We start from the raw sequence: 26155 nt of genomic DNA on the forward strand, positions 1-26155 counted from the left end.
CGTGGTGGTTGCCCCACAACTCTGAAGCTCCTTGAGGGCTTTCTGAAACCAAACCCTCAACATCTTCCCAAAGTGTTCTGATTCAGGCTCATCACTTGAATTCTAGGTGCTGACTTCCATGTACTAGGCAAAGTTTTCCATGTAAAAATGGGTCATCTGGGATCTTACTACCATGGACAGAACTTTGCAGGGCCTCCAACAGAATGTTGTGTACGAGTCCTCAAGCGTTGTCCGTATTAACTTTGTATCGGAGAAATCCTTGAATTTTGCTGATGTCCTTTTAAGTTATCGCCCTGTTATATGGAGATTAACAGCAGGGCAACAAGAATGGACCTTAGGTGCCCTAATGCTCATTAAGGGACACATGCTTTGAGCCTGGCAGGACAAATACCCGCCAACTATTATGCAATGGTTTGATAACCTAAACATCCTTATTACATTTGAGCATACCTTCTATTGATGCCAACTTCATCTGGGTACATATTTGGACATTTGGATGGCATATATTGATTTATATGTGTAAACCGTATGGAAGTATAGATGTTCAAATGCTCTGTTACTGCGAATGGAAGGGCACAGAAATCAAGCAACATCCCTGCATGTGTGAACTGGCTCTAGGACCTACATTCTTGGGCGTACTCCGGCAATGGGGTGCTCACGCTGTTGTATCTGTACATGTAATACTAGGGAAGATATGTTTAATTGAGAAATTAATTGATTAAACTTTAATCATGACCCCAATTAATCCAAGAGAAGTTTTAAAAAAACATTTAAAAATAGGAACACTTATAAAAACTGAAGATGACACAAATCATCTTAAAAGAACCACTCCCTCCTCTTCTCTCTCACACAGGAGTGAGTGTCCCTCCTAAGCAGATTCCTGCTACGACAACATCTAAAAACCATTGTGTTTAAGCAAATGCATGCAAATTCAACTGATTTCTGACCAACAAAACTGTGTTTTTTTAAGCAGGCTGCAGCCCTAATAAATACTAATCTGGCTGTCTTATGATTTAGGGTCCTCAAACAAAGAAATGTTCATGGGAGCCAATGTACCAGGACACTGGCGAGAAGGACTTACAGCGCAGCTTTGCTCCATATGCAGAAGAACTGGTTAGTGTAGAAGTTCTTTAAAAGCTGCATATCTTGCTCCCCATCCCCGGGGAGTGGCTCCCTTAAGGTGCCATCACTAAATACTAACAGAAAGCCTCACACTGAGCTTGGGAGTCTAATGCCTCCTTAGGATGCAAATGGCCAGTAATTGCTAATTAACTTGATTTGTTCTCATCAGAAGAAGCAACCTCTTATTCACTGTGTCACTGAGCTTTATCATTTCTACATTTTTAAGGACGCTTCTCTGTGGTTACATCGCATCAAAGCCGAGCAGCATTTGCTTTGGTGGGAACCCAAAAGAGGTGTCCCTCTGACACTATTGTTTTCTAGTTACTACTACTTGTAAAGACACCACAGGTGCCAGGAAATTTGTGAAAGGAGGTGGCAACAACAAGACAGCCTGGTATCTCCTCAAGCTTCCTTCTCACTCTTGATCTAGAAGAGCAGCTTTCAAACTAGCCACCCCCCAAGGGAAAACTGTCCGTGTTAAATGGTTTACCATGGAGCCCCTTCATATTGTATGGGATTCTAGGGTGCACTCTAGCCTGTTAGGCTCTTGCAAACTGGGAGGGCATCCTGGAACGACAGCCAACCCTTTTCCATGGCTACACACTGCTGAGGAACGTCAATAGCAGCAGACGACCAACAAGAAACCCTTCCATTACTGTTCTTGCTCAGGAACCCCCACATACTGCTGAGTAGGAGACCACAGCGCTGTTCACCAAGTGTGATCATCCCAAGCCTTTCTCCAGTTAGAGAGAGAGGCAGAGGTTGCCTAGCACCTACTTTGGGCTTCCGAGAGAGGGCCTAAGAAGCCCAAACCAACTGTGTGGGCAACCCCTTTCATCCTCTCTGGCTCTAAGCTGGAGAGGAAGGTTGTAGCTCGTTTTTCACACATTGCCTTAGAAGTGAACGTAAGAAAAGCCTGCTGGATCAGGCCAAAGGGGGTCCCATCTAGTCCAGCCTCCTGTTCTCACAGTGGCCAACCAGATGCCTTAATGGGAAGGCCGCAAGCAGGATCTGAGCACAAGAGCACTCTCCCCTCCTGTGGTTTCCATCAACTGGTACTCAGAAGCAGTGCTATGTCAGAACAATCCCCCCAACTTCATCAGCTGGAAGCTTAGAGCTGTGGAACGGAGCAGGGGACTGTCCCTCAACTTGCACCAAGTTTCAGAGGTACGAAGGAGTTCGGGAGACAAGACCCTAGCAATTTTTGTTTGATACCAAAGACAGTCCAAATTTGGGAGCCTCAGAAGCACATAGAATGGGGGGGGGGAAAACACTGATCAGGAATCATGTGTCAGCTATTCTTTTTAAAAACACGGTGAAAGGAGAAAACCAGGTCATGACTTTCCGGGAGGAAAACTGAGTATCTACAGGAAAGCAAAAGTATTCAGAACACTTACCCCCACCCCTGGTGTGTTTGAAACAGACCCTAATGCAAGGCAACATGGAACTTTTATGGCAAGAGTGCGCTTCAGCAAGTCCCTCTTAAAAGTCTGTCCTTGCCTTGGGTCACAAGCTTTGTAACCATGCTGGTTTCCCACAGGAACAACAGACGGCTAATGAACATCCTAACTGCTCAGGGTGAAACGTGCTGGCTACAGAATTCTACAGAGCAAGATCTGAGTTTCTAAAAGGTAATCATTTGAACTAGCCCGCTACACTTTTGGCTCCAGGTCTGAGGATCTGATTAAACTGATTGTTCACCCAACTTCTTGTTTAAATTTAAACTTCCAAGGCTGCCTGCTGAGCCAATGCAAGGTGAGCTTTGGGGGGGGGGAACGTCCCCAAGAAGTCAAGGAGCTAAGAACGCCCCGCCGTCCACCCCAAAGGAAATTTGGAGCTCATCTGAGACAAACACCCTCCCCCCCATCTTCCAAGCTTTGCTGTTAAGATGTGAATTAGGCCATGCCGTGAAGAAGAGGCTGGTACATACCAGAATTTGGCGTGGTGGGTGAGTTTGTCTGGTTGTTTTGAACAGCTGCCGCCACAGCATGTGCTGCTGTCACCGCTGTTTTTGCTGCATAAAGGTTGGCTTCTTCCTGAAATTTCCCTATGTTCTTCTTGTACCTGATTCTCTTGTTGCCAAACCAGTTGGATACCTGCCACAGAAAGGAAAGCACATTTTTTTTAATCAAAAAGGGGCAGGGGGGCGAAGCCAAAGCTCCCATAATGCTTTGTGGCAACTAGTGGCATATTTCAAGATGTCTGTTTTGGCCCTTTGGAATCCTCACTCTAATCTAACCAAAGCGGTCCCTAAAATCCATGGAATAAATGAGGGCGACAGGGTTCAACGCGGCTTTAAAGTCAACAACTCCAACCAAAACTTTAGGCCGAAGCCAATTTTAATTGAAGGGATCGCAAAATAAGGGCCCACTTAGCAATGTAACTTTCTTTTTTTCAAATGATGTTTTGGTTCTGGAGTGGGAAGCAATGTGAAAGACAGCCTTTCCTTCTGGAATTCAGCGGTAGCTTCTGTTTAGCGGGTTGTACATTGTTGCACTCGAACGTCTCAGGAAGTCACCATGGAGGTCTGCCATCATGCCTAAACCCTCCTAGCATCACCGCCTGGTTCTGGAGCATGACTGAGATTATTAAAAGGAAAGTGTGTCGCTGGGGCTTGACAAAATCCACAAGACCCGCTCTACGGCTCCCCCAATTTTAGCAGTCATGGTCTGTGTAGCCTTCTAAAAACAGTAGTCTCCCCACCCACCCCTCAAAAAACCTGGTAATTTAAGGATTGCCTCAAAGCACCTAGCTCTAGTCTAATAACTGAGTTCAGAAGCCCAAATGCTAATCTCTAGACGGAGAGCTTCCTTCACCGTTGGCCAAACTGGAGGCCTCCTACTCATCACTCCAGCTTTCTCTCACATCTTCTCCCTGCGTTGCCATGTCTTCTGGGAGGAAAGGAAGGTAGAAATTGGCTGCCTCCCGCTATTCCACGAGCCCCAACTCTCCTATGGGGCCAGTAAGTCCCTACCAGGAACAGACGAAGCACCAGCTGCCCTTATTTTGCTCAACAGCTAAACACTTCCATGACAACAGCCACCTTGGACTTTGCCACAGGGATTGGTGCAGTTTTCCCAGACATTTAAAGCAAAACCACTGTCAAAAGAAAATCACTGTTAGGACTCTTGGCAGACAGACAGACAGACATACAGACAGAGAGAGAGAGAGAGAGAGAGAAACGACACTTGGCCAAAGGGCAAGGAAGAGGGAATTTGAAGGGAAAACATGCAATTGTTCTTTGTGTTTTGGGCTGGAACAACCTTGGCAGGCCTGCAAACAGAACTGAGCTCAGTCCACTGCCCAAAGGAGGGGGCTCAAATAAATCAATAATGGATGAAATGTTGCTTTGTCATCTCCCTTTGAAGATGGCTTCGCCGTTCCCAGCTTCTAAGGCTCTACCTATTAACCCGCCCAAAGGTCACGGCCAGAGCAGCTGAAACGAAGCCGTTGGGAAAACGGCGTGCAGAAACTATTTTCTGATCTTGGCCATTAGGGGGATGTTTGTAATTAATAACTGTAGTAAATAACTATGAAAAACTCCCTCTCTTGCTGGCTGTGGGCTTTTGCGTCCAGACCAGGGCACCAATATACCAGAAACAAAATCCTAAGCAAGCAGCTCTCCAACAGCTGTAACTTGGAGGCGACTGTAATAATGCAGCCTTTGTCAACCTGGTGCCCTCCAGATGTTTCAGGCAGCAACTCCCAATCAGCCCCAGTTGGTGCAGTCTGGCAAAGGCTGCAACAATGGTTTACAAAAAACGCCCACGACAGCGGAAATGCTGTTATCAAGACAGGCGGTAGCCGAACGGATACTCGTTGCTGCTCATAGGCCCATATTCATTCTTGTCCCCTTTCTTCTGGGCCACTTACGTAAGGCACCCGTCGGTTGCTAGGTATGCAAATAGGTCTGAAGTGAGGCTGGGGATGGTTGCAATGAGCATCCCAGGCTATGGTCTGAAGGCACATGCGGCCAGCTCCCTGCTGAAGCTAAGCAGGGTCAGGTCTGGTCAGTGCCTGGATGGGAGACCGCCTGGGAACCATAGGGAAGCCGCTGTGGGTTTCAATCATGAAAAAGAAAGGCAGGGTAGAAATGTAATTAATAAATAATAAATAAAATAAGTAAATGAGTGTTAATATCATGGAGGCATTGACGGCCGCCCCAAAGCAATGAATATTCTATACGGTATTGCCAGCGGGGGGGCATTTTGGGGAACTCTGCCAACTGAAGGGTTGCAGATTCCCCAAATACAGTCCGTTACCTTTCCCTTCCTCTCACCGCATCCCAGTGCAGAAGGCTCCGCAACTCAGTATTAAAAGCACATTCTTTGCAAGCAGCAGGTCCCCAGTTTAATCCATGGCCTCTCCAGTTAAAAGACCAGGGAAGACCCGTTCTCTGCCAAAAAGCCTGGAAAACCACCGCCCATTGGACTAGGGAAGGGGAACTATTCTGATTTCCAGGGTCTGTGAGGGGCCTGGTAAAACCAAACAATCACATAATTGTTCTAGAGCAGCCACATCCTTTGGCACAGGCAATTGTTAGCTGAATGGTTTACAGCCTAGAGTGGAAAGTAGAGGCACAGTACTTTGCTGCTTTTGAGACATTACATTTTGTTGGGAGGAAAGGGCTAGCAATCTGTCCTTCCCCCCCCCTCAAGAATTTTTGGTTTTAGGATGCTAACCTTTTAACTGACAAAAGCTGGCAATTAAAAACACTGCTCAACTATAAAGCCAGGATCAGGCATCTTCATTGGATGGAAAAAAGGGAGAGTTGGCTCCATCACGCTGGCATTTGCTTTAACATAAATTAATGAAAGGCCCCCAAGCTTTAAATGCAATAAGTGAAGGTGCATCTTTTTGCATGCTGCATTCCCAAGACGACACGCGGCTATATTGTATATATTGCACTTAATATTACCTTGTCAGTCAGGAAGCAATAATACATTAATGAAAGCCAGCAAATAATTACTGTGGACAATCCAATTATGGCTTTATTAACAGTTTCATAATTGCAGAACCTCTATACGTCAACCATATTGTCCGCGGATATATAAGAATCTGGTGTTTATGCATACCTCTGGACCAATCAAACAATAGCCATCACTAATAAAGGCTTGTTTAATTCTCACAGTCAAATTTTAATATCCCTGCAGCCCGGGGAAGGCTCAGCGAGTGGATTTGCTTGACATCGGATCGTTTCCACCCTGCTAGTCCCACTACTTCTTAATCTTTAATATCAAGGCAATTAAAATTAATGGCCACTCATCCAAAGCCACTGTGGGCAGTGTTGCCTTGACATCCGTTGTTTGATGGGATTACCTAGAGGTTAAACTAACAAGCAAGGTTTAATTGGAAGCAATGAAAGGAGCAGCGGATCATACGTTATGTTTAACCTGCATTCCGCATCCAAATGAATACCCAAGCCAGGGCTAGTTCCCCACCAAAAACTGTACACAGAATTTCTCTGTTTATTACTCCACATTCTCGTTCCATGCATCCCATATTCCTGGAGCTAAATTCAGACGACAGCAGAGAGCGACTGCTGAAGCGAAGAGTATTCGGCCATCCACTTGGTCTTTCATGAGACACGCTCACGGAAGAGCCGCAAGCTCTGCCTTCTGTCTGGAACGCAGGGGGACAGCCATCAAAATCCCAGCCAACCTCAGGCTTCCTTCGCTCCTACTCTTCTGCCTCCACACATACGTTTCTGCCTTGAAGCCCCAACTGACCTTTCAGCCAGCTGGGGATAACAGGGTGGGGGAAGACGAGCCACCAAGCATCCAGTTTCCTTCCGGAACTGCTGGATGAATCCCTTGTGGAAATAGTAGGCATTGGGGGACGGCGGCCACTGGAGTGTGATCAGTTGCATCCCTCAGTAACCAAAAAGGCAAAATGAACAGAGGTTGATCTCATCCTGGAGTGCCCAAACACAACGGACATTTAGACCTACTAATCCAAGAGTCATCAGAGGCCTTTCTCTAGATGCTTCTGTCTGCTGAGGTAAAGGGAGTGGTCGTTGGGGAGACTTTTACGTACCAGTGCCTGATATCTGGGGCAATCTGGGGCAACAGAGGATGCAGGCTTTCTCCCCAAACCTGCCATTCAGTCCCGGAAGGAAGGCATATTCCCACCAGCTTCAGGTTTAGTCATCTGGGGAGGAGGCAAAGAGGTCCTTCTCCTTCCCTGTGTTTTCTGTCCTCAAGGAATGTTTCTAAGACCTGGCGCTAATTTGGGACAACTCAAATCAGAAAATTAGGAAGAGCAGCAAAATTGCAGTCCCAGGCAGAAGAGTCAATGCTTCCCCCCCCAACACACACACACACATAACATAATCCAAGCTTAACCCATGTTGGGTTATTTTTTTGACCATTGCTGCACAAGTCAATAAAGAAATCCTAACCTAATCAAGAGATGCTGCCGTCTCCTTTGACTAAGGTGCTGCTCGTGCCAATCTGAGAAGACATCAGTCTCTGAAAATGGGATTTATGAAGACCTTTGGAGTAAGTAGAAAGACTTCCTGGAATCTCAACTATATGCTGCTTCCCCACCCCGGGCAACTAGACTCTGCCTGGGTTGGTAGCATGCTGCTGTCCTACACAGCAAGCCCAAAGCTGTCCCTGAAGCTGGAATGACACAACTTTACACAGTAAAGCATACTGGAGATACAAAATGACCTCCCCCTTTCCCTGCTACAAGGCAGTACTGAGAACAGCCTTAAAGTGAAGGACCGTCTTCTTCCATACAAATCTCCTGCCTCTCAGCTAAGGTTTTCAACTGAGGCCCTCTCCTCTACCAGAAACCAAAGGGCCAGCTACTGGAAGAAGGAGCTTTCCTGTAATGGGACACCGGCTTTACAAGGTTGCCTGGCACCTCCATTGCCAACATGAAGGTGCTAGGTGACGGTCGTCCTATTTTCCCTAAGCTTCTAACGACCTGGGAGACCACGGTTCGAATCCCCACACAGCCACGAAGCTCACTGGGTGACCTTGGGCCAGTCACTGCCTCTCAGCCTCAGAGGAAGGCAATGGTAAACCCCCTCTGAATACCGCTTGCCATGAAAACCCTATTTGTAGGGTCACCGTGAGTCAGAATCGACTGGAAGGCAGTACATTTACATTTTCATTTCTAATTACCAGAATGACTTATGTCCCTTTCTGAGTGGGCGATTTCATTTTCGCTGCCATGTAACCCTGATCTTAAGATTTTACCATTGTTATTGCACATTTTTGTGAATGGAAAAGGTGGATTTAAAAGTCCTCTATACAAATATAGAGTAAGGTCAGAACATGGATGTGAAAGTCGGACAGTGAAAAAAGCGGGTAAGAGAAAAATAAACTAATTTGAAATGTGGTGCTGGAGGAGAGCTTTGCACATACCATGGACCACAAAAAAGACAAATAATTGGGTGTTAGAACAAATTAAACCAGAACTGTCACTAGAAGCTAAAATGATGAAACTGAGCTTATCGTGCTTTGGACACATAATGAGAAGACATGATTCACTGGAAAAGACAATAATGCTGGGGAAAAGAGAAGGGAGGAAAAAAAGAGGAAGGCCAAATAAGAGATGGATTGATTCCAGAAAGGAAGTCACAGAGCTGAACTTACAAGATCTGAACAGGGTGGTTTATGACAGATGCTGTTGGAGGTTGCTGATTCATAGGGTCGCCATAAGTCATAATAGACTTGAAGGCATATAACAACAACAACAAAGGTATGAACTACAGATTACCAGAGGCAGTGGGCTACCACAGGACCCCTGGGTAGAGTTCCATACCCTGGCAACCCCCTGTAACATTATTATTATTTATTATTTGATTTATATCCCACCCTTCCTCCCAGCAAGAGCCCAGGGCGGCAAAGAAAAGTGGTAAAAACCCTTAAAACATCATAAAAACAGGCTCTAAAATACATTAAAACAAAACATCTTTAAAAACATTTTTTTAAAAAAGCTTTCAAAACAACATTTACTCATGGTGATTGTAACATGCTCTGTTAGTGATTCATGCTGTTAAAACAATACTAAAATAAACATGAAAACATTAAATGTAAGTATTTAAAAGCAGAGTAGTCAAGTAAAAGCACAAAGAGCTCTGAGAACAAAGGATCTAAAATAACAACGCTAAAAAGTCATGCCACACCCGCGGCACTGCTACAGAAAAGGCTCTTTCCCCTGTCATTGTCTCAAAGCTTGGAAAAGTTCTTTTTTTGAACTACAACTCCCATCGGCCCAATCCAGTGGCCACGCTGGTTGGAGCTGATGGGAGTTGTAGTTCAAAAAAGTAACTTTTCCAAGCGCTGCATTGTCTACCTCCTCAGTTTCCATGCTGTGGGAACTGTGAGAAGGGCCTCCTAATAGGATCTTAACGCTTGGGCTGAATCATTCAGCTAACAGCACATATCGTGCATTTCCCTCACTGCGGCTCACTTGGTACAGCTGATGTGGGGAAGGAAACACATAGCGTGATTTCAGACCGCACTGTAGCCACCACAAGATAAGAGCAATTGTACATGACAAGAACTCAACTTGGGGAGGTTCCCAGATCCCAACCGCAATCTGCTTCGCTCTGGCAAAATGGCTGCATCATGTGTCCTCAAGGTCATACCCCAACTTTGGGCACTGACAAAGAATCTTACTGTAGAACCCAAGGATGCCAACTCAGAAGTAAATCTCATTTGAGTTCAATGTAGGTTACTATTAAGTGATTATAGCCCAAGCCTTAGAGACAGAGGGTAGTCCACAAGGTATCACTATAAAACTGTCTTCCGTTCTCCCTCTATGGGAGCTGTTGCTCTCTGGCCTCTTCTCTGGGTATATAATCAGAGACTCCAAGTCAGAAAACAAGAGTAGTTCCCTCATCATGAACAGGCAGCTTTATTAAATTCTCCTTTGTTAGAAACACATTTCTTTTCAATAAAAAATTACTCTCTGTGTGTGATTTTTTTAAAAAAACAACAACAGGCAGATGCATAATTAATTGGAAGTTAAAGTTTAGAGGACAAACTTGCAATGCCAAAGCACAACCATGAGAGCCACAAATGCATTTCCCCCGTATTGTTAAGATTTTATTTATTTATTTATTTATTTATTTGAGTGTATTTATATGCCGCCTTTCCACAGTGAGCTGTGCCCAAAGCGGCTTACAACAAACATTCAAAATATCAAAATACAAAACACTGAGGCAGGGGAAAGAAGTCAGTTTACAAAGCAACCAATGCATTCAAAAAGGACAAAAACAATTTAGCAAACATTCAGTATTACGATAGAAATAATCTAGACAAACCTAAGTACAAAGCAAACAGAGAGCTAACAGGCAATAGAGATATGGTAATTAAAGACAGACCCTGCCCTGGGCTAGTCAGTGTGGTTTGCAAAAAAAATTGAGCTACCATAATACAGAGGAAAATGTAAATGTCCTGCCTTCAAGTCGATTCCGACTTATGGCGACCCTCTGAATAGGGTTTTCATGAGGCTGAGAGGCAGTAACCGGCCCAAGGTCACCCAGTGCGCTTCGTGGCTATGTGGGGATTCGAACCCTAGTCTCCCAGGTCATAGTCAAACACCTTAACCACTACACCACACTGGCTCTATAATACAAAGGAAGGCAATGGTAAACCACCTCTGAATACAGCTTACCATGAAAACTCTATTCATAGGGTCTCCCATAAGTCGGAATCGACTTGAAGGCCGTCCATTACACTTTTTCACCATAATATATTGAAAGTGACCATCAGTTACTGACAAAACCACTGTGCGTAATTTACATTTTTGACTCTTCGAAACTTAAAAAGATATTTTTGAAAAGCATCCTGCACATTCACCGCTACTATGGGAATACCAAACTTATGCATATGGCTGATTTCATATTTAATTAGCCACCTTGTTTGTGGGGAAGGGCAGGGGTGAACCTGGTTGTCCGTTGGCAATGAAGAGTCACCCCACCTCAATGGATTGTTTATTTATTTATTTATTGTATTTATATACCGCCTCGTAGCAGAAACTCTCTGGGTGGTTTACAGTAACTGTAATGATTTAGGGCGGTGTTTTAAAATGTGTTATCTGCAGGGAACAGTGACCGCGTAAAAAGAGCCCTACTAGGCTGGATCCTGCTTCTCACAGCGGCCATCCAGCCACTTCTGAGAAGTCCACAGGCAGGGCTTGAAGGCAATAGCCCCACTGCTGTTGCCACCCTGTAAGCGTCTGTCGTCGTGTCCTCTGAACATGGAAGTTCCATATAGGCCTTGGAGCGATTGCTATTTACACACCTATCCTCCGTGAATCTGTTTCATCCTCTTTCAGAGCTATCTGAGTTTGTGGCTGACACCACATTTTGTGGCAGCCAATTCCACGAATTGATTAACGGAGGGAGAAGCAGCTCCACTTGTCCTGAATCTCCTGTCCATTCATTTCACTGGACGATTCCTAGTTCTCGTATTAAGAAGGAGGAAATGCTTCTCTCTATCCACAGGACAAGATCAAAAGTCCCAGACTTTCCCTGAAAGGAGGCAACTCCAACCCCTTGATCTTTTGGTAGCTCTTTTTTAGCTTTATAGTATTTTTTTTTCCTGAGATGGGGCAACCAGAACACTACAAAGTATTCTGAATGAGGCAGCATCACACATTTGTATAAAGGCATCACAGTGCTGGCAGCTTTATTTTCACCCCCTTCCCTATAAATCCCTAGCATGGGATATGCCTTGACTAAGCTTCCACTCAAGGAGTGAAGGTTTTCATTGTGTTATACTGAGAAAAGGTCCTCAAATGCAAAGATGTATCACTGAACACTAAAGTCAGGATCATTCAGACTGTGGTATTCCTGATCTCTATGTATGGATGTGAAAGTTGGACAGTGAAAAAAGGGGATAAGAGAAAAATCAACTCATTTGAAATGTGGTGTTGGATGAGAGCTTTGCGCATAACATGGACCGCGAAAAAGACAAATAATTGGGCGTCAGAACAAATTAAACCAGAACTATCACTAGAAGCTAAACTGATGACACTGAGGTTATCATACTTTGGACACATAATGAGAAGACATGATTCCCTAGAAAAGACCATAATGCTGGGAAAAACAGAAGGGAGTAGAAAAACAGGAAGGCCAAACAAGAGATGGGTTGATTCCATAAAGGAAGCTACAGACCTGAACTTACAAGATCTGAACAGGGTGGTTCATGACAGATGCTCTTGGAGGTCGCTGACTGATAGAGTCACCATAAGTCATAGTTGACTTGAAGGCATATAACAACAACAACAACATACTGAGATTTCTGGGACAAATTCCTAGGGCATACTCTCCATGTATAGGAAATAAAGGCAGGCCTCTCCACCTCCCCGTGAACCAGAGATGTGGGATCTGTGGCTCTCCAGATGGTGTTGGACTACAACTCCCAGCACCCCTGACTACTGGCTATGTTGGTTGGGGCTGATGGGAGTTAAGAGAGCCAAACATCTGGGAGGGTCACCGGTTCCCCATCCCTGCCATAAGCAAAGAGTATGCCCAGAATATATCCAAGGCTGCATAATGCAGGGGTAGCCCAGTGGCACTGGGAGAGGTGCCCTTCGGGAAAACTTGTCCGTCATTGCTTGTCTTTTTGTTGAGGAAACTTGTATTGGCTTCCAAGAAATTGCAGACGTATCCCAGAAATTGGCTTGAAAGTTTAAGAAAACAAGCAGAAGATAAAATAATCCCTGAGTTAATGTTGTGTAGATTGCTGAAGCGTTGTAAATGTTTGACTTCATCATCTACAAGGCATTCTGGGTACCAGTATCTCCAAATCTTTCTCAGCTCCTTCATGGGTTAAAAAAGTTAGGTTTTGTTTGTGCGAGATAAACCTATTTAGTAGCACATATTTCATTAAAACAAACTATCTCCACATTGAAAAAAAGAACACAATGCACATCATTTGGCTCCCAATCACTGAAGGCCAATTAATTAATTGGGCTTAACTGTATATTACATTTCAAACAATACCCTTGCACTTATTTATCATGTTAATTACAATGTTAAATAAAAAAGGCAATAAATTATTACTGAAATCATCAAGATGCACAACTGTGGGTAGATTGTGGCTCCGATTCTACTCCCTGGCAAGGACCATTACTTGCAGGAGAGACAAACATTTGATCTGAGACAGGAATTGTGGTCACTGAAGCACCATTATAAGAAAAAAAAAACCAGGGGGAAAGTGCAAATTTACAGACTACAAACTGCAGGTGAAATTTCTTGCTACGCTGCCCCTTGCTTGTCTGCAGCACATGCCCTGCTCCTAATTAAATGTTCAGATTACGAAATTTGGAGAAGTGGAGTAGCGCTTGTTTTAGGATTGTGGTCTTGGTTCTGCCTCTCGAGGCAAACGTGGTTTTTACACATAGGGACGATTTCTGACTTAACAGCTTCCTCCCCGGGAGGAGTGTGCGTCTGGATTTCCTCCCATTAAGAAATCTGCCTGTCTGCACGTCCAAACACAGCCAAGAATTCCACGGCTCCTTACCTCTTGAATATGCCGCAGGGCTGTTGCTGCAGCAGATTCAATATAGTTACCCTAGATTTTCGAAGTTCAAGCACATCCTTCCTGGAAAGACCTGGGAGCAGGACAGCTTCTGCACACCCTATCTTCTGGAAGACGCAACATGAGTGAGCGGCTGTGAGCCAACGGTTTGCAGGTTGATTACTCTCAAGGAACAGGGCAGGAAATATTTGCTTTGCATCCTACGAGGAGCCGGGGTACTAACTTGCTGTGTGATAAGATGACAAGAACTGTTGGGCATATAGCACACAGAGAAGTACACTTTGGTATGAACGACACAAGCACAAATGCCCCAAAAGTTTCTGCAATGTCAAAATTAACAGTTAACATTAATAAGGAGTGTGAGGTCTTGCACAGCAATCAACTAATACAGCTTCCGGGTACCATCCAAGACTCACCCCCATACAGGCAGTGCACAGAGCAAACAAATCAGAAATCATATAGCCTCCTGGTGGGACAGGCTTTGGTCCTATTTCACCTACTCTCTTTGGCCTTTTCTTGTTTTCCCAGAGCAGGGGGGGGAAATCACCTAGCTCACCTGCGAAAATTTTACTCACGGCACCGCAAACGTGGCACAGGAGTGACTTGAGAAAGGTCATTTGCTATCTTTGCCCTTTGGAATACCCACACATTGCTTCAGACATCTTGTGAAAACATCGGGTGGTATTCCATGCCAGTCTTCCTCAGAGCAGACCCACTGAAGTCAATGGACATTAACAGGTTCGTTCATTTCAATGGGTCTACTTTAGCTGGATACAATCCTGTTTAACCGTTTCGACGGCGGTATCTTGTTTCCACGACCCTGTTTTATTGTTTTTGTGTTGTACTTTTGAGATTTTTAAATGGGAAACAGTCGAGAAATGCTTTTAAACAAACAAAACAAAAAATGCTGAGGATCTGTAAGGGAGGGAGGTGTGGGAGAAGGTTCAGCGTTTTGCTCCCTTGTCTGCTCTCCACACCTGAAGACCCACTCATACCCACACATGCCTACCCGCACACTATGGTTTTCTCACCTTTTATGGGTGCCTGAAGTGTGGTGGGTAGCTACAAGGGAAAATGACTTCTTGGTGACAGAGCCCCAACAGTAAATGCTGCCCCCTCAGGAGAGCTGGCCTGGCACATCACTTGATGTCATTTTTGCCCCAGGCCAAGACCTTTCTCATTTGTTTTTTAAATGTAATATATCCTTTCCTCTGCTCTTTGTTTCATTGATGCTGGCTGCTTTTCTGCTGCTTTTTAAAAATCGGGCTGCTCAAATGTTTTTGTTTTAAATGTGTTTATGATTAATTAATTGATTAATCAATTAATGCACCGCAAAATGCCAAAATAGGTTTTGAAGTGGGTTAACAAAAAACAACAACCCTGTTACTGTAATTCTGATCCTCAGTAAACTGCTCATAGATCTTGCTGAAAAGTGGGGTAAAAATCCCCAAAATAGAACGCGCATACACACTCTCTCACAGAGAATGCCAACTTCTTTGACTGATTTACAAAAGGGTTTTAAATATATCAACTCACACTGCCAGCCCCCCCCCCCGCCGTCGCCAGGGCCATAGTTTTGCTTGAAGCAATATTACGCTCCTAGGAACAATTCTGCTCTTTTGCAGTGGGTCTGGGAGACAGAGGAGAGCTGTCTGCCACACACTACCAGAGACTAAGAAATCCACACACAGCCCCAATAACTAGGAAGCAAATCCTCTCTGATAAATCCGCATGGAGCAGTGAGGTCTAAATTATGGGTGACAATGCTCCGTATGGAAGAAATCCCCCCTCCTCCTAATATTGCCTCTCCCACTCTATTAAAAATGAAGTCGTATTTGATACTCATCTTAATAAATAGTTTGGCTTTATGCACTTCTTGAAAAGCCTGCGCTGTGTATTATTTTATATGTGTGTATCAAAGCAGACCCCATCCATCTGTAACTTAATGCTAAGTGAAACCACAAGCGCTTCCTGAGCAACTCAGGAAAGCTGTGAGCAGCAGAAATCATCATCATCATCATCATCATCATCATCTTTACTGTTACGGTCAATGACCAGCATGACAAATAGTAAATATCAGTCTGTATTTTTAAGGATTGTCTTTGGGTTCCTCAAAGATGCTAAGCAAACAATGCAATGATGAAGGATGAGGACAAATGTTTGTTATTTCTGGAACACAGGAAGGTGCCTTAGACCAGGTCAAACCATTTTGCAGTTTAGCCCAGTATTGTCCACTCTGACAGGCAGCACCCTGGAAGAGTCTCCAACAAAGAGAGGTCTTTCAGCATTACCTGCTCCCTGGTCCAACTTAAAATGAGGAAACCAGGGGATGAACCTGGGATCTTATGCATTCAAATCATTTTTTCACCACTGCCCTTTAGCCTGATCAACCAAGGCAGTTCTTCTGTTCCCAGGGCCAAGCTACGCATGAAATTAGTCATGTGTTTTGCTCTTGAGTGGAAGATTTTTATTTCAGAAATAGCCAGCACAGGGGGCATGATCCAGATTGGGCCCCTGGTGTAGGGCAGTGGGTTTTAACTCTTTGGTCCTGTTGCTGTCCTGACCTTAATCAGCTCTCTAGCCCCCACTTGCTATTTGCATGGAGAAAGCCTCCCTTTGGTCTGAACGGAATCTTCCTCCCCCCCACCAATACAAAAGCCTCCCTAGCCCCGGTCCAAGGCTGGCTTTTTTCTAAAAGAAAAACCCTGCACTCAAGGCCAAAGTGACAATGTAACATGAATCATAGAATAGTAGAGTTGGAAGGGGCCTATAAGGCTATCAAGTCCAACCCCCTGCTCAATGCAGGAATCCAAAGCAAAGCATTCCCGGCAGACGGCTGTCCATTGAATGCCTCCAGTGTCGGAGAGCCCACTACCTCTCTAGGTAATTGGTTCCATTGTCGTATGGCTCCAACAGTTAGGAAGTTTTTCCTGATGTCCAGTCGAAATCTGGCTTCCTGCAACTTGAGCCCATTATTCCGTGTCCTGCACTCTGGGATGATTGAGAAGAGGCTGGTCCTCAAGTCTGTACAGGAGAGGGACTCTGCATGGGTGCATCAGAGCTTGCATGCCCCCTCCAAAAGCCACTAGATTGGGGTGCAAGTCTCTGAATCACCAAACCCCCAGCTTTTCTGTTCAGTAAATAGGGAACCCCATCTACGATCACGAAGGAATGGTGGCTCTTCCCAGGGTCAGACAGTTTGTTCCTTTTGTAAAGCACGTAAGTGTGTGCTTCACTTGAGCAGAGCGTCTTTACAAAATCACATCATACATGAATCACACTTTTTAAATTCTAATTAGCATCTCTCCACACAAGTTCTCCCATCAACCAGAAGGCCTGAGACTCAGAGAAAGCTTTAGGAGCGCAAAGGAAGCGAAGTGGAAACACCATACCCTGGAGCTATTTAGCTTGCCCAATTGAGCCAAGACAGGAGGCTCCTGTTTGTGTAGGGAGGGGTGTGTGTTTTCAGTCCCTCCCCCCACATTCTACAGAAGACTCTGGGCTTGACGCTGTGCTTGTATGAGCGAAACAGCCAAGGGGCGAATCCCAGCACAGGCGGCTGTGAACTCTCCAAGTTTCCACTCAGAGACAAAAATGAGGATTGAGGAGGGGGGGGGAGAAGCCTCCTGTGTTCATCTCTTGCCTCCAGGGCAAAAAAAACTTGGTGGTGGTAGGGCAGCAGCAGCAAGAGGCAGCTGTTGAGCTGTGTGGAAAAAGGAGGAGACAGTGACTGAGCGCAAAACAAGGACCAAGGAGGAGAGGAATCTTTAGAGGAGAACAAAAAGCTTTCTACAGGCTTCTGCAGGCTGATGTTTTGTTCCCGGAAACTTTCTTAATTGCTGTGTTTGCGGGGCAGAGGAAGTGGGAGGGGTGATTAATTCTGCGACAGCTGTTGAGGGAGGTTGTAAGAGATGGAACGCCTGGACTACCAGAAGCGTTGTCTGCTTTATAAAAATGTAAATGTCCTGCCTTCAAGTCGATTCCGACTTATGGCGACCCCATGAATAGGGTTCTCATGAGGCTGAGAGGCAGCGACTGGCCCAAGGTCACTTAGTGAGCTTCGTGGCTATGTAAGGATTTGAACCCTGATCTCCCAGGTTGTAGCCCAACACCTTAACCACTACACCGCATAGCTGCTACCAAAGCTAAGAGTAAGAAGTATAACCTTTAAAAAAAAAAAGATGTCTTGGAAGCTTTTTAAAAAATATATTTTTAAAGATGTTTTAATGTATTGTAAGTCTGTTTTTATGATGTTTTAAAGTGGTTTTAGTGCTTTTGTTTGCCACCCTGGGCTCCTGCTGGGAGGAAGGGTGGGACAGAAATCAAATAATAAATAAATAATAAAATAAGTATTAAAGAAAAACAAACAACAACGGAAATGCGTGCCAAGCAATTATATAGCACTTTAGCATGCTCGCAGCACTTTGCATGTATTACCTTATCTCAGAAACCTTCAGACTTGCAATAGGCTTCCATTGTCTTTGTCTACGAGGTCAGTAGTTTGAAGCTACAGGTTTCCCTTTGGTGCATGGGTGAAAGCCAAGAATGCCTACCTCATACGGGATGCTTTGTTTCTGGGGATAATGCCACAAGCACCACTGCTTGAATCTGCCACAATTGACCAGAGATCAATTAGCCCAGCCTTTGACTTCTTGGTTCACTCCAGATCTTTTGGACTACAATGGCTGTGCTAGTTCAGACTAATGGGAGTTGTAGTCCAAAACGTCTGGAGGACACCAGATTGACAAAGGCTGCTGTATTCGCCAAATCCCACACTTTAATTAAACAAGCTAAAGTTGAGCGGCCGATCAATCCAAAACAACAGAACTGGCAGACCTTAATGGCTTACACTCAGGCACACCTTGAAACGTGAGCGGGAAGGATTCTCGGCGACAGAAAAACAGCACCTTGGCTTTTGATTCTCTGCCTTTTGTCTCCTCCCAGATTGGCTCCAATTTTGTTTTGCCCTTGGAAAACATTTGGGAGCTTTTCCCTATGAACAAAAGAGCAGCCACGTTGGGTCAGACCAAAGATCTAATGAGCACAGCACTGGAGAGGTTCGCCCAAGGAAGTTCGCAAGCTGAGCTATTTGGTGAACGTCTGGGGAGAGGCCACAACTGAGTAGCCCTACGCAGGCACCTCACTCAAAAGGCTCCAGGTATGTATCTTTGGCATCTCCAGTTAAAAAGGATCATGCTGTTGCGAGCCACTGGCAGGCAAAGTAGACTGCATTTTTCTAGACAGACGAGTGGTCTGAAAGATGGCCTCTTTCCCTGCAAACCCTGTTGGATGTTAAGATCAGCAAAGGAGGGGGGCTTTTGGTAGTTCTTCCATCCTCAGAACTTTGGGGGGGGCGCGATGGCAGCCCTGGAGAGGGGATTCCCTGTGGCAGGTCCTAAACTGTGTAATTTCCTCCCCACAGAGGTGTATCTGGCACCTTAAATGAAAATAAAATAATTTACAATGCAAACAAAAAATAATGACTTCGTGTTTATGTGCCTTTTTGCAACTATGGATTGGCCCGGAAGTGTCCTCAGGTGGGGGGGGGGAGGGAGAAGAGAGAGAAACAGACAGACATACAGAGTCTGTGTGTGTGTGTGCACACATGACAGAGAGAGAGAGACTGAAAGGGAGTCCATAGTGAAAATATTACTAATACTCTGAAGCTTCTAAACGGAAATGTCCGTTTCTTTCCATTCCGTTCTTAAAATTGAACATCATGAACCAATATTGATTGAAATGCCTCCTACCCTGCAATGTTTTTATCTTAATTTTTATTGTTATATTGTATTTTGTTGTATTGTATTTTATTGTACTTGCCATATGTACGTCGCCTAGAGTGGCCATCAGCCAGATAGGCGACACATAAATTAAATTTATTATTTATTATTATTAGTAGTAATAAACTGGAGTGTATCATTATTAATTTTTGTTGCTCAGCACGGTGGATTTGGAAATTTGCAAAAGCTGAAAGCGTCAACATGAAAAAAGCAATCCTTTAAGGCTTTATGCCAGACATACCCACCAGAAAGATACATAATCAAAGTTCCACGTTTCTGGTGCTGGGGCTTTTGCCTTTTTCTTCCCTCCCAACATTGCTGGTGCAGCAAGCAGTTCACATCAAAGACAACTGTGATGTCTTTAGAGCCTTGAGTCGTTAAGCTGTATGTTTGGGCATGAACAGAAATCTAAAACTCTCCCCAAAGCTGAAGTCATCTCATCTGAGGCAGGAGACACGGATCCTGCCGCAGTATTTTAAGCCTGTGACACTTCTAACGTACCAAGTGCCTCAGCCGTTTTGTCTACTAGACTTTTATTGCTACCGCACAAACAGCTGTCACTGAACTGTTACCGAAGGGCTGCATTCGGATTGGCTGCGGGTAAGAGGTTTCGTGTGGGCTTCGGCCAATGGCAAGAAAACTAACCCATAAAAATACATTTCACTGTTATTGACAGTGTTAAGATTTAATGAGCTTAACGGTAGGCAAGACAAAGCAACTCATATGACAATCTGATTGACAGGTAATTATTTATTATTATTTATTTATTAAACGTCTTCGTGGCCTTCTACAAACAGTCTCAAGGCAACGTACAAGCAATAGGAAACATACAAAAATATAAAACATACAAAATTACGACAGGTAAAGGTTTTGTATTGCAGAAAAGCAAAGAGAGACAACTGCAAGCTTGCTGTTTGGGTTTGTCTGGGGCTGCGTCACCCCAAAGCGTGCTGAAACTATTTACATAGTCCAACAGCAGAGCCTTCTCAGTGGTGGCACTGCAGTTTTGGAACCAGCTACCCAGCAAGGTTTCCTTGTTGATGGAATGGATGGGTAAAGTGAACATGTTTTATTCTCTCATGTATTCAAAAATCATCTATAAGCATTTTTAGTTGTTGGTTTTTGCTGTTCATTTTTTTTTTAATGGTTGCTTTCAAAATAGCTATCTGTCACCTTGGGTGCTTTTCATGCAGAAAGACAATCAAGAGTGCTTAGAAATCAGAGAGGAGGAACCTGTGGCCTTCCAGGTGTTGTTAGACTGAAACTCCCATTGCCCCAGCTGTGGTCAAAGGATGAAGGAAATTGGAGTCCAGTAACATCTGGAGGTCACAAGTCCCCCACCCCCTGTAATAAATTAAACACAAAACCCAAGGAACTCCAAAGCTTTAGCAAACCTCCAAAACACGGCTTGGGACCACAATACCTGATGGAACGCCTCTCCCGATACGAACCCACCCGTACACTACGTTCAAGATCAAAGGCCCTCCTCCGGGTGCCTACTCCAAGGGAAGCTCGGAGAATGGCAACAAGGGAGAGGGCCTTCTCAGTGGTGGCCCCCAAATTATGGAATGACCTTCCTGACGAGGTGCACCTGGCGCTGGCACTGTTATCTTTTCGGCGCCAGGTCAAGACTTTCCTTTTCTCCCAGGCATTTTAGCATGTGTTTTATATTGTTTTAAATTTTTAAACTGTGTTTTAAATTGTTTTTTAAAAGATGTATTTTAAATTGTATTTGTTTTCAGTTACTGTAAACCACCCAGAGAGCTTCGGCTATGGGGCAGTATACAAGTATAATAAATAAATAAATAAAACTTGGACAATATTTTGCCAATGATAAAGCAACTTCCAGCAGCCCACCATGAAACCTACAAATACTTTGCTTCTTGGGGGTGTGTCTAATTGTGTTGATTACAATGTGACTCCTAGAAGAATGGAGGAAAAGGATAGCAATAATCAGGTCTGTGTGGCTATGTCCTCTACTATACCTTACGGGCAGTGATTTTGCTGGATGGGGGGTTACACTAGCAGAGATCTGTGCTAATCAGCAACTGGCCCACAGGATTCAGGCAACACCACTGTGACACAGGGCCAATAGAGTTACGTCAGGGGGAGGGGTGTGGGAGAAATTCAATTCAGTTCATATTTAAAGCCAAATCAAATTCGCACTCTCTGAAACTATAGGAGAACCGAATGGTCTTCCTTCAAAATTCACAGTTATCCAAATTTTGCAACGCAATTCTCCAACCAATGCTGACAAAAATGCACATATTAGGGGGGAAATGCGGGAGAAAATGACTCTTTTAGTGAAAATAAAGTGCAAAAATGCATTATATCAGGAGAAAGCACTTACACAAATGTGCTTAGTAGGAGAAATTCGCACTAAAATACTGGAGAATTTTCATGAGGGTTTATTTTAGGGGAAAAAAATCAAACTGATGCAGAACAATTTAAGGTAGGAAAAATGAGAGAACCAAAATTGACAGATTTCTCCATAAGGGGAAGTCACTACAATGTGGCAAAATCCACACTTTTGCAACTGCTATTCGTCCTATGAAGCTTGCACAGATGAGAAGCAAACTAAGTACAAGGTCCTCTGCCGTGGGTTTCTGTGTCAAATTGGAGGCGGAGGAGGCGGGCGAATGTGGCCTGTGTGTGGTGGTTTCTTTCCTTCTTATTCACCCCTTCCTCTTCCATGGAGGGATGCGGAGCACATTACTAAGCCAACTGGCCTCCTGACCGGCACAGTTGCCAGCTGTCAAAATTTCTGTGTCCCAACGGTATCCTACAGAGAGTCACCACTCTACAGACAGCATCTTTGGGGCAAGAAAATGGTGGCTACCAGCCATCCACCAGGCATATCCCACCCATTACCTCATCACATGGAGATACGGATAAGGAGATGGCGAGTGTGAAAGAAAGAAGCCGAAGCCTGTCACGACACTCTACGTTTAAGCTGTTTTGATTGTATTTTTATTAATTTTGGTGTCGCGTAACCTGCCCTGGAATCACGCAATTGATGAAGGATTTAAGTGCAATAAAATAAACCAACTAAAGCGTTACTCTTTAGTTTTCCAAAGCATAGTCAAACGGGTTTGTCGTTCAGAGTTGATTGACACAACTTGGGAATGGACAGGCCGATTTCAGGAATTCCTCCCTAGTGGTACTCATCTCTACCAGCCTCTGGGAAGGGTAGGCTGTTGCTATTGCGGGGCGGGAAGTCAGAGAAAGAGAGAGACCCTCCCCACACCACAAGACCATTTCTCGAGCCATTGGCAGAAGCCCAGCCTACCTGTGATACTGTGATGCTGCATTTCTTTGCCAGCTCTTCTTTGGCTTCTTCACTGGGGTAGGGATTGCTGAGGTGAGAGTAAAAATACTCGTTCAAGATTTCCGTGGCTTGCTTACTGAAGTTACGCCTTTTCCGCCTGCAAAGAGAGGAATGTAAGGAAGGAAAGACAGAAAGAGAAATTACAGCTGCAAGACGTGACGACTGGAAGTTAGATGTGATATCTATGTAGGATAGGCTCTCTGCCATCTGAATCTGATGTTTTGCCACTTATCCAAACCAAACTCTGCCTCTTATCAAGGTGGAAGCAGCCAGCTAGCAACTGATAGAAGGGAAGCCGGTCTTCCTTATCTAAGGAAGAACTCACTGGCTTGCCTCTCACCAACCGGCGCCCAAATCCCACTTACCGATCATGTTCTGAGAAGGTCAGAGAAAGATTTGCAAACAAAGATTTCAGTTTGCCAATGGATGTATTTGTAGCATAGACGTTCATTAGATGAACATTTCCGGGGAGACGGGGACAGACCCAATCATTCTACATTTTTAGCATGGGTTTTTAAATTGTTTTTTAAAAATGGGTTTTTAAATTTGTATATTTGGATATTTGTTTTTAATATTTTTAATTGTTGTGAGCTTTGGCTATGGGGCAGTATACAAATGTATTATTATTATTATTATTATTATTATTATTATTATTATTATTATTATTATTATTATTATTATACAATGCATCTGCAAGTCCTCTCTGGGGCAAGAGTGGGGAACCTGTGGCCCTCCAGATGTTGTTAGGCTACAGCTCCCATCACCCCTGACCATTGGCCATTCTGGCTTGGGCTGATGGGAGTTGGAGGGCGATAGCCTCCCCTCCTTGCTCTAGAGGGGCTTGGAACCTGGACTCTTGCGCCAACTGACAGGAGTTGTAGGATTCTACAGACCAACAGAAAGGCTTGTACTGTGAATTGACATCTTGTCAGTCAGCTGACCAGCAGTTCTTTTTTCTCCCTCACCCTCCAGGAAGAGAATGGAACCTGGACTGGACCACCAATTGTCAAGAGGTGAGAGGAGACAACCTCTCCCCACTCTCTCTCCCTAACTGTACCGAACTTTGGTGCATGGATTTTAATTGTAAGCCACTCTGGGAGACAACCTTGGCTGGGGGGGGCGGGGGGAAGCGTAAATAGAATTCTCAAATACAATAAATAATACAATGTTATTTATTTCATTTCATTTATATCCCACCTTTTCTCCAAGGGGATCGAGGTTGTGTCCATGGTTTCCCCCCCTCGTTTAATAATGCTGTAAGGCAGGTTAGGCTGAGAGGCAGCCCCAGTCCCAAGGTCACCCAGTAAGCTTTGCGGCTGAGTGGCAATTTGAATCCTGATCTCCCGGGTCCCAGATAGACTCTTTTAACACTACACCTCACTGGCTCTCTATAGCATCTCTCAATAGCATCTATTACACACCAATAAGGGTTCAAAAATGCATTGGGCTTGTACAGCTATTTGTCGGTTACGTAATCAGGTGGATGGTATAGGGATATAGGGCAGAATGGGATGGGTGTCCAAACTTATTGGAACCATATTGTTATTTTTTTTTAAAAAAAAATACTACTACTCATAGAGATGTATTATAATTGGATTTATTTTGGGTGGGTGGGGGGTGGACTCTGTAAGAAAGCATAAACGTTTGCTGGATAATCTGCAAGGTGCCACACCGAGCCTAAAATGGCTACTAGCTGTAGAAGAGCAAACAGAGAAATTATACAATTATTGTAAACAGCCCAGAGAGCTTCTGCTATGGGGCGGTATATGAAAATGAAAAAAAATAATGAAATGGACTGCCTTCAAGTCGATTCCAACTTATGGGCGAGCCTACGAAGAGGGTTTTCATGGTAAGTGGTATTCAGAGGGGGTTCACCATTGCCTCCCTCTGAGGCTGAGAGGCAGTGACTGGCCCAAGGGCACCCAGTGAGCTTCATGGCTGTGTGGGGATTTGAACCCTGGTCTCCCGGGTCGTAGTCCAACACCTTAACCACTACACCACACTGGCTCTCTGGCAGTAAATAAATAAATAGACAGACAGACAGAATATTGGGATTAACAATAAACTGAGCAGGTATGCAGCAGGGCGAAGCGACTTGCTTCAAGCAGCACCCTGGGGAAGGGGCGGATGAAGGCGGAAATGGGGATCTGAGTGATGCAGCAAGAGCTCTAGTTGGGGGTGGGGGGGGCAAGCATTTCGGCTCTGCTTCAGGCAGCAAAATGCCTTGGGCCAGCATTGAAACAACCCCCTCCAGGCAACTACGAAAAGAGGGGATATCTTTCCAAGCTACCCTCTCGGAAGAACAGAGCCAAATTTATTTCATTTCAGAACAGATGAAACCCAGAAGGTGCTGCTGGGCGACCAAGTATCGGCCATGGTTTAATTGTTCGATGCAGGAATGTGATGCTGAAGACTATTTTGTTATTCATACTCTTCTTCTTTTTGCATAATTATTGCAAGGTTCTGTTGAATCAAACTTTTTTTTAAAAAAAAAAGTTCCGTAAAACCTTCCCTCCCTCAACCCGGTTTCTCTGTTGCAGTCCTCTCTTTAGAAAACTCCCTTTAAGTGTTTCCCCTCCAAGCTCGCCAAGATCAAACGACTGCTCCGGAGGGAGCTTCCATCTGGCGTGCTGCAACCCATCAGTATCATAGCTTGCTTATCCCCCGGCAGTAGACGGCTCTCCCTGGAGCCGTGTTTCTCTCATTACTCCACTTCCACTTATTTTGTCTGGGCTTTGCGCTCGTTGAGAGGCGCTGTTTGCAAAAGACGCTTCTGAGAGGGGTAGCGCCATTGCCTAGCGCCGGCAACCTCCCTCATCGGGCACACCGGTTAGGGGTGCACTTGTCTGCAAAACCAAAGTGTTCTCACTGAGCTCTTAAAGAGCTGTCAGGTGTGCAATGTAGAGGGGGTGGCAGTGAGCATCATTGCCAAACGGGCCTTGTAGCCAACGAGTAACAAAAGAAAAAGAGAGAGAGAGAGAGAATTTTGTTGGAGGCCACACTTTGGTAGTTCTGCTTCTAGGATGGTTGGAAACGCTCTTATTTCTGGGAACATCTAAGTTTAAAGCAGAGCTGAAAAGTGATCTCACATGCTGGATGATCCACAGTGGCTCAGCCCCCAAAAGAGTACAGAGCGAGACTGTCAGAGTGGAGAGGTCAGCTTGAAACAGTCATCACCAGATGGGTCCCTCAGAAAGAAAAATGACCTCCTCACTTCCTGCAGCATGGTTCTGTCTGAACCAGGGAAACGCTGGCTGTAGAGGGAGCCTTACTAGCACCTGTGACTTCACCACCTTACCTTCCCCCACCTCCAGTGTTTGCAACGGATCAGCCAGTCTTGTATTCGAAACCTATTACGACACTTGCATGTTTTTTTTTTGTTTTAAAAAGCAGGCAGCCCATCCAAAACACGAGAG

The 26155-nt window shown here is 44.7% G+C and overlaps 1 protein-coding gene across 5 annotated transcripts in view; it reads right to left on the reverse strand.

Annotated features, from left to right (window-relative positions):
* The window catches only part of PBX3 (PBX homeobox 3), a 248011-nt gene that overhangs the window by 21367 nt on the left and 200489 nt on the right, over positions 1-26155 (reverse strand). For all 5 annotated transcript variants that reach the window (XM_061603892.1, XM_061603896.1, XM_061603893.1 and 2 more), the window contains 2 exons: positions 22701-22836; positions 3053-3218 (listed from right to left, as the gene is read on the reverse strand). In XM_061603892.1, coding sequence (XP_061459876.1) covers positions 3053-3218; positions 22701-22836 — 302 coding nt within the window. The remainder of the gene's footprint in view (positions 1-3052; positions 3219-22700; positions 22837-26155) is intronic.

Source organism: Rhineura floridana, chromosome 20, assembly GCF_030035675.1.
Source record: "Rhineura floridana isolate rRhiFlo1 chromosome 20, rRhiFlo1.hap2, whole genome shotgun sequence".
NCBI classification, from domain to species: Eukaryota; Metazoa; Chordata; class Lepidosauria; order Squamata; family Rhineuridae; genus Rhineura; species Rhineura floridana.